General features: G+C 36.9%; 1 protein-coding gene across 2 annotated transcripts; it reads left to right on the forward strand.

The window, feature by feature from the left end:
• The first annotated feature begins 6,528 nt into the window (after nucleotides 1-6,528).
• LOC126017803 (olfactory receptor 4C45-like) lies at nucleotides 6,529-8,288 on the forward strand. 2 transcript variants are annotated; one of them, XM_049779857.1, is made up of 2 exons: nucleotides 6,529-6,549; nucleotides 7,368-8,288. In XM_049779857.1, exons 1-2 carry the CDS (start codon nucleotides 6,529-6,531, stop codon nucleotides 8,286-8,288), a joined length of 942 nt encoding a protein of 313 aa, XP_049635814.1. The 2 variants fall into 2 exon arrangements, with proteins under 2 accessions (XP_049635814.1, XP_049635815.1); XM_049779858.1 differs by lacking the exon at nucleotides 6,529-6,549 and having other exon boundaries at nucleotides 7,356-8,288.
• The last annotated feature ends 401 nt before the right edge of the window (nucleotides 8,289-8,689 follow it).

Consider the following 8,689-nt stretch of genomic DNA (forward strand, 5'->3'; position numbering starts at 1 on the left):
GATAAAATAACTACTACTATATATACACATATGTATGCTAAGAAATATAACTTCATTACAAGAAAAGACAAAATCATGCAATTTCGCACTATGTGGATAAACCTGGAAAGCATAATGCTGAAGAAAGTCAACCAGACATAGAGAGAGATACAGAATGGTCACTCTCATATGTGGGATAAAAAGAAGCATAGTAGGAGAATAAAGGAAGGCCAAGAATAACAGAACCTAAGAATTCATCTACAGAATTGAGCTTATGTTGGCAGTGAGATGTGAAGGATAAGAGGGATGTTGAGTTTGGGTGACGGGAAGGAGAAAGCAGTATGCTATGCTGAGAATGGTGGAGGAAAACGATCACTCTGGTGTGGGTGTGGTGTTGGAATATTGTATTCATGAAACTCTATTAATGACAGCATTGTAAAATGATAAATCATGGTGATTAAAATAAAAATTATTGTGGCATAAAAATATTGGATTATTATTCTTCTAACATAGTTACAATAGTGTCAATGTTTAAGCTTTGTTTTAATTGGTTTTGAGAGTTTTATTTTATATGATTTTATTGAAATCATTGTGATTTACAAAGTTCTTCATAGTTGGATTTCAGGCATACAGTGACAGTGAGTCAGGGCTATTCCTATCACCAGTGTTGACCTCTCTCCATCAGAGTTCCCAACCTGCATTCTATATCAACACCCTTTCGCTCCCTGACCTACCAGTACAACGAGACCATCTTAAGTTTTGATTGTTCTATTGTTGTTCATTTTGACTTAGGTATTTAGTTCTGTCATTTTTAAACTTCACCAATGCACCTGCAACCACTTGGCCCTGGTTCCCTTCCTTCTTTTTCTCTTTCTTATTTTATTATTATTATTATTTTTATATAATTATCTTTATTTAAACACCATGATTACAAACATGATTATAGTTGTATGATTACAGTCATGTAAAGAACACCCCCCCCTTCACCAGTGCAACATTCCCACCACCAATTTCCCAGATCTCCCTCCTCCCCACCCCCTACACCTGTACTCGAGACAGGCTTTCTACTATGCAGCTGTCAGGAGAGATGAAGTCATGAAATTTTCCTATACATGGATGTACATGGAATCTATTATGCTGAGTGAAGTAAGTCAGAGGGAGAGAGAAAGACGCAGAATGGTTTCACTCATCTATGGGCTTTAAGAAAAATGAAAGACATTTTTTAACAGTATTTCAGAGACAAGAGAGATGAGGGCTGGTAGGTGCAGCTTATGACATGAAGCTCATCACATAGAGTGATGAGTGCAGTTGGAGAGTTGACTACACTGAAAACTATCATAACAATGTGAATGAATGAGGGAAGTAGAAAGTCTTTCTTATTTTCAACATTTGAGTGTTTTAAATCCACTCTCACTGTTAGGAGGATATTGGTAGGCTACTTAAAATAGTTTTCACTTAGCTTGACATCTTCCCTCAGCAAACATTTTTTAAATTGATAACAACATGATAAATTGCATGTTTTTTCTGTATGACACCTTTTTATTTTCTCATAAAACTTCAAGGGTCAGATTTGCAAGCTATGCAGTTCCACAGAGAGCAGAAGCCAGAGGTTCATAGTGTTCAACCAGAGAGACCAGAACAAAGGGATCTGTTGCCCATCCACACAGGTCAGAAGTTACGTACAGGGGCAAGGACTCCCAAGTGAGTGGTTACTTACTTATGCAGCTACAAAATAATCTTTCACCCACATAAACTATCTTGAGACCTCCCCAGAAGTGGGGAAGAGTGACAATGACAGAAAAAAAAGCACTCTAAGACTATAAAAGGTACCATGGTAAAGCAGTGCAAAACCCTGGTATACATTGAGGGTGAAGACTACAATCTCAGACTCAATCCGTAATAATCCCCTAAATACAGTTTGGAGTGGAAATGCTTAAGGTATTCAAGGAGAACAAGTAAATAATAAAACATACTACCAATAAAATACAGGAGAATATTATGGTAGAAATGGAAAGTATATAAACAACCATCTCAGAAGTGAAAAACTTGGTAAGTGAAATGAAAAACTCAATGAAGCCCTCACCAGCAGAGTAACAACTGCTGAGGACAGAATCAGTATCAGTAAGTGCAGAAAGCCTCAGACAAAAATGATATAAAAAAATAGCTTCAAAATAGGGACCGGAGTGGTAGCATAATGGTAGGGCATTTGCTTTGCATGCTGCTGACCCAGGACAGATCCAAGTTTGATCCTTGGCTCATGTTAATATAAATAATTTGCTAATAAATGGTTTATCAGAGGAAACTCTCAGAAGTTATGCCACAAGCAGTGTTTGGCAATTTAGGGAAGCAAGAAAATAATTTTAAGGAAATTTTCTACTCCTTGGGATCCAAACATTCATGGAATCATGTGCCTTGGCTTGGTGTCTACAAACTCATACATTTTCAACCTGGTTTACCTCTGGAGGCAAGTTCACCCTCAAATTAAAAGTTAAAAAGATATAATCATTAAAACAGTATGGTACTGGAATAAAGACAGATCCTCATATCAGTGGAATAGACTTGAGAATTTAGAGAATGTGCCCCCGACATACAATTAATTAATCTTTGATAAAGGGGCAAGAAATACAAAACGGAGTAAGGAAAGCCTCTTCAACAAGTGGTGTTGAGATAACTGGTCAGCCACTTGCAAAAAAGCAAACTTAGACCTTGATCTAACACCATGCACAAAAGTCAAATCCAAATGGATAAAAAACCTTGATATCAGACCCCAAATCATAAGGTATATAAAACAACACAGAAGCAAAGAAAGAGATAATTGTAGTACAGGCATTTTTTGAAGTGTTTCTATCCTATTTGAATATCTTTACACACTGTTATTGCTTAAGTGTAATTTTCTCAATAACTGTGCTGTGAGAGCTTGCTGCTTGACTGTGAGTCATCTGATCCTCTATGGGAGAGAGAAAAGCTATGCTCCTCTAAATACACCTTCCAAATCTAGGCACTCAACCCAAAGGAACTTGATCTCCATAACTTTTGTTTGTTTTGTTTTGGGGACACATTCAATGGTGCTCAGAGATTATTCCTAGCTGTGCCCTCAGGGATCCTAGGTGCCAGGATCAAGCCTAGTCCTGCTGCTTGCAAGGTATGGTCCCTACTCACTGAGCTATCAATATGACCTTCTAGCTCCATAACTTTTAAATTACTCAATTTTTGCTAGGATTTCTGCAATCTAAAGTGCCTCAATCACTACTAAAATTATCAGAAGCAAGATAATTCAAGAGTAGAAACACAGTATAGAATGATCCAATTCTATAAAAGGTGATATAAACAGAACAAGGGAAAAATATCCAATGAAAACAAACACACATTGGTGGCATGATAAAGGGATGGGTGTTGAGACATTGTATAATGAAAACCAAACTGTCAACAACTTTTTAACTCTATATCTCAAAGTGATTCAATAAAAATAAAATAAAATAAAATAAGTTTTTTTTTTTTTTTTTTTTGGCCACACCTGGTAATGCTCAGGGGTTACTCCTGGCTATGCACTCAGACATTGCTCCTGGCTTGAAGGACCATATGGGATGCAGGGGGATTGAACCGTGGTCCATTGGAGGCTAGCGCGTGCAAGGCAAATGCCTTACCACTTGTGCCATCGCTCTGGCCCCTGTTTCTGTGATATTGAAGAACTGATATTGTGATGCTCAGGGGCTACTCCTGGATATTTGCTCAGAAATAGCTCCTGGCTCCGGGGAATATATGGGATGTAGGGGATTGAACTAAGGTTCATCTACATCGGCCATGTGCAAGGCAAATGCCCTACTGCTGTGTTATACACATCAATTTAAAATATTACCTCAATACATTTTAAATGTTTTTAAGATAAAAGTAATATTGGAAATAAACTTAATACCTGAAATTTTCAGCCTGAGAGCAACTATACTCTTTAGGACAGTCGTGTTTTCAGAGTCAACTTTATCTCTGAACAATGACTTGTGCCTAAAAACAAGCCTTATTTTATTAAACACACCAATTAAGTCATGGCATGAGCAACAAAGTCCTATGATAAAGCTTCCCAGCTTGCCTTTACCCAAGTCTCACTCTAAACTATCTATAAAGACATGTTTAACCAAAGTAAGTGCATTACTAAATATATCTTCTAATGGTGTTTGTGGATGCCAAGTGAGAGGAAAAAGAAGTCCTTGGCTGATGCTTCAGCAAAAATTATAATAAGACCAATTACAAACCCTCTGAGGATTGGAGAGGTCACTGCATTACCAAAGCCTGTATTTGGGGAATGTCTATTTAAACTCTTCTCTAAAATCACAGGAAAAGAATGGCAAAGAAGGATCTTGAAGTACATAATAGCTGCAGAGCTATGTATCAACTTGCTGAAGATCTGTTTGAGAGGCTGGACTTCTACACTAAGGGTGGGCTCTAAAGGGGGTTTAAACAAGGAGTGAAAAACATTCTCTCCGTATTGCTAAGCAACTTTTAAGAAACAAAATTTTGACAGTCTTGATACTTAAAAGTGTCCCATGAAGTAGATTTGATATATGATATATGATTTATATAAATGAATAGGCAAGCTTTACCTTATTTGCATGATTATTCATTGTTCCCTTTTTATTTGCATTGAATATTATTGTAAGAAAAATGAGGACATATATTTTCATAGGAAGACAAGAAGGTGAATTGAAGACAAAATACTAGAACAATGGCAGTTTTCTAAATTTAACAATAAAATTATTTTCTGAAGAGTTAGATAAATAATGAGAATCAAAATCCATTAAAATGACTGAGATTAGGAGAGATATTTGTAGAGATAAGAATTTCAGAGTTCTGGGGCCGGAGAGATAGCATGGAGGTAAGGCGTTTGCCTTTCATGCAGGAGGTCATCGGTTCGAATCCCGGCGCCCCATATGGTCCCCCGTGCCTGCCAGGAGCAATTTCTGAGCCTGGAGCCAGAAATAACTCCTGAGCACTGCCGGGTGTGACCCAAAAAAAACCACAAAAAAAAAAAAAAAAAAAAAAAAAAAAAAAAAAAGAATTTCAGAGTTCTGTTTTTTTCTTCATGGAGAGACAGTCAATGGCTGTGTGATCTATGCCTTGAGGGGAAGGAAACAGTGACTGGTCTCAAACAAAAAACTGTGGCCTCCACAATCAACTAAACCAGGTCAGTGATAACTAAACGTTTTTCCCAAAATTTAAGTTGATAAACTTAAGAGAGTTGATTTATGTTCACTGGAATTGTTTTATATTTATATCTGTGGACTGAATAGTAACCTTTTTTTTCTGAAAAAAGAACAGACACAATGCTATGAAAATATGAATAGAAAATAATATCCATGATCATACCAAACTAGATACTAGCTGTTTATTACTTCTAAACATTGTGATTGTGTGTAAATCTAAGTGGACAAATTCTATAGTTTTGTTTCTAATAATGGTATATGCTTTGTGACTTATGGCTTCTATGTGTTACCTTATATAAACTGCATTCATTCCTTGAATTTTCTGTTTGTTTTTGGGTCACACTCGGTGGTGCTCAGGGTTTACTCCTGGCTCCGCACTCAGAAATCACCCTTGGTAGGCTTGGGGGACCATATGGGATGCTGAGGATATAATCCAGGCTTGTGTTTGGTCAGCCATGTGCAAGGCAAATGCCCTACTGCTGTGCCATATCACTCCAGCTCCATTGTTCATTAAATTAGCTGCATAGTAGCCCTGTGAGAATCAGAGACAGAAGAAACAATTCAGAATTTGACTTCCTGAATACTTCTTAACTCAGTCAAGCTGAAAGTTTGTGTTGCTACATAATCTGGAAAGATCATTTTAAACCAAAAATAATTCTTTAACGACTTTTTTTTTGTATAAACTCTAGAAATTAGAATAATAAAGACAAAAGGTAAAAATCATTTTATAATATTATTATGTACTAACTTTAAAAATTGATGTACATATAATTCAAAAATTGATACATTTATATGTATTCAATATTTATACCATTAATATTAAAAATAAAATATTCATTTTAGTTTATTAAATGTATGCCAGAGAGAAAATGGTAATATTTCACATGGCCTAAGAATTTTTACCTCGGACATAATAAGTTTGGGGAGACCTAATTTAATTTAATTTTATTATAATGTGAGTCACAGGGTCAGGGTAATAATACAGCAAGAAGGTCACTTACCTTGCATGTGGCCAACTGAAGTTTGATCCGAGCAACCTTATGGTCCCCTGAGCTCACCAAAAAGGATCCGGTACAGTGCCAGGACTAAACCCTGAACAAGCCAGATATGGCCCAAAGTTTAAAAATAATAGTCTAATTTTAAATATATACTCCAGAAGAACATTATGCTAAATGAAACCAAAGGCCAGTTGCACAGAAATTTTACCTAACAAATTTTCAGGGAATTTTGCACCCTCTTACGTGTCCACATCCATAACCTGAGAGAATCAAGATGAGCCAGATTCAAACACTTTGTTCACTGAGTGAATGTTCATTAATGAACTATTATATAGTTTCTTGACTCTGTGTGAAAGATGAAAACTCCATTTGCAGTTGTCTCTATGTCTACATATGCATTTATTTGACAGGAAAAAAAGCAGTCACTGAAAATAGCTGGCATAGATTAAGACAAGAATGTTCAGATCTGACCCGTTTATTGGTTTTTAATTGCTTTACAAAAATATAAATGCTCATATCTTAGAAGTACAATGTCACCACACCACACCCACCAGCAAAGCAGCAAGACTCCTCTTTGCATTGTAAGTCCAGGGAATCCTTTCAGCTCTCTTCCCTTCTTCCAAGGTCATCTCAATTCTGCAGCCAGAGGCTAACCTTGTTTTGAAGGGACATTGCCTCTTCCTTTGCTTTGTTACCTCATATATCACCTATAAGTAAGATCACCCTACATTTGTCTTTTTCAGTTGACTTTTTAGAGACTGGAATTCATATACCCCTCTAAAATCATGCCAATAGCAGTTATAACTCTAAAATGATTGCTGTTGTTGAGATTTTTGCCCGAAGAATCTGTTACTGGACTTTTAGAACTGGAATAAAAGTTTATAAGATAACCTTTGGGTCAACTTTCATAAAGACATGATTCTCTTACTGTGGTTTCCAGGCAGTCGTTTTTGAACTATCACTCCTCAATAAATTTAAGGAGACATTTAACCTCGTTTCATCTTTACAACCATCTGCAAAGTAGCAGTGGTGCATGGAAGCTATAATTCCAACAACCTCAGGGACCAGGTAATGGAATAATTTGTGATTATATTTAGGTTGCTATCACTCAAAAATACTTTTGTTTCTTGGCTTTTTGTTTTGTTTTGTTTTCAGTTCTATCCCAAGCTCACAACCCAAGCTGAATATGGGAAAGATGAACAACGTAACTGAATTCATCCTATTGGGACTGACTCAGAATCCAGAACTGCGGAGACTCTTATTTCCTATGTTTTTAATTGCCTACTTAGTTACATTGGCAGGGAACCTGCTCATCTCTGTCACCATATTCATCAGCCCAGCCCTGCATTCACCCATGTACTTTTTTTTGTCTTATTTGTCGATGATAGATGGGTTCTACTCTTCTTGCATGACACCTAAAATGATCTTGGCCTTGATCTCTGAAAAGAACACCATGTCCTTCAATGGCTGCATGACTCAACTCTTTGCTGAACATTTATTTGCGGGGGCTGAAATTATCTTGTTAATGGTCATGGCCTATGACCGCTATGTAGCCATCTGCAAACCCTTGCATTATACGACCATCATGAGCCGACCCGTGTGCATGTTCATGGTGGTAATGGCATGGCTGTTAGGGTTTATTCATGCAGCGGTTCAGCTTTTGTTCATTGTCCAGTTGCCATTCTGTGGCCCCAATGTCATTGATCATTTTTTGTGTGATTTAATTCCTCTCCTGAGGCTAGCTTGCACTGACACTCACATATTGGGGCCCTTGATTACAGCCAACAGTGGGTCAATGTGCTTGCTCATTTTTTCTATGCTGGTTACTTCCTATGTCATCATCCTGCGCTCACTGAAGAATCACAGTGCTGAAGGGCGTCGCAAAGCTCTGTCTACCTGTGCCTCGCACGTCACAGTAGTCATCTTATTCTTTGTTCCCTGCACATTCCTATACCTAAGACCTGTCACCTCCTTCCCCATAGACAAAGCTGTGAGTGTATTTTACACCATAGTAACTCCTATGTTGAACCCTTTAATCTACACCCTCAGAAATGCAGAAGTAAAAAATGTCATGAAAAAACTCTGGGAGAAAATAAGAAAAACTGGAGAAAAATAAATCTTTTCAATAAATTATCTAGAGGGGGATGACAATGTAGACATATGTATTTTCCTTCTTTGTTGAATAAACATGAAATAGGCAATTGTCCATCTGAATCCTTTATTTTTTTCGAAGTCTATACCTCATGGGCAAGGTTAACATACTTATTAATAAGATTTAATGAAGAATGTCTAAAACCTTGATAATCTTGGGATTCCCTAAAATGCCATAATTTATTTTAAAATAAGAAGGAAATGTGTACTGCTCAAATACAATTTTGCATTATAATATTTTTTTTGTATATAATTTGTTGCTTTATCTTTGGGGTCAGAATTACTGGTGGTCTAGATGAGGCTAAAAGAGAGCTAATATGGGGTTGGAGAGAGAGCATGGAGGTAGAGTGTTTGCCTTCCATACAA

Source organism: Suncus etruscus, chromosome 9 (genome assembly GCF_024139225.1).
Source record: "Suncus etruscus isolate mSunEtr1 chromosome 9, mSunEtr1.pri.cur, whole genome shotgun sequence".
Lineage (NCBI taxonomy): Eukaryota > Metazoa > Chordata > Mammalia > Eulipotyphla > Soricidae > Suncus > Suncus etruscus.

Coding starts and splice junctions, on each gene's coding strand:
- LOC126017803 (XM_049779857.1), top strand. CDS start 6,529: ATGAAAACTCCATTTGCAGTT. Junction 6,550..7,367: donor TGAAAACTCCATTTGCAGTT/GTCTCTATGTCT, acceptor AATATGGGAAAG/ATGAACAACGTAACTGAATT.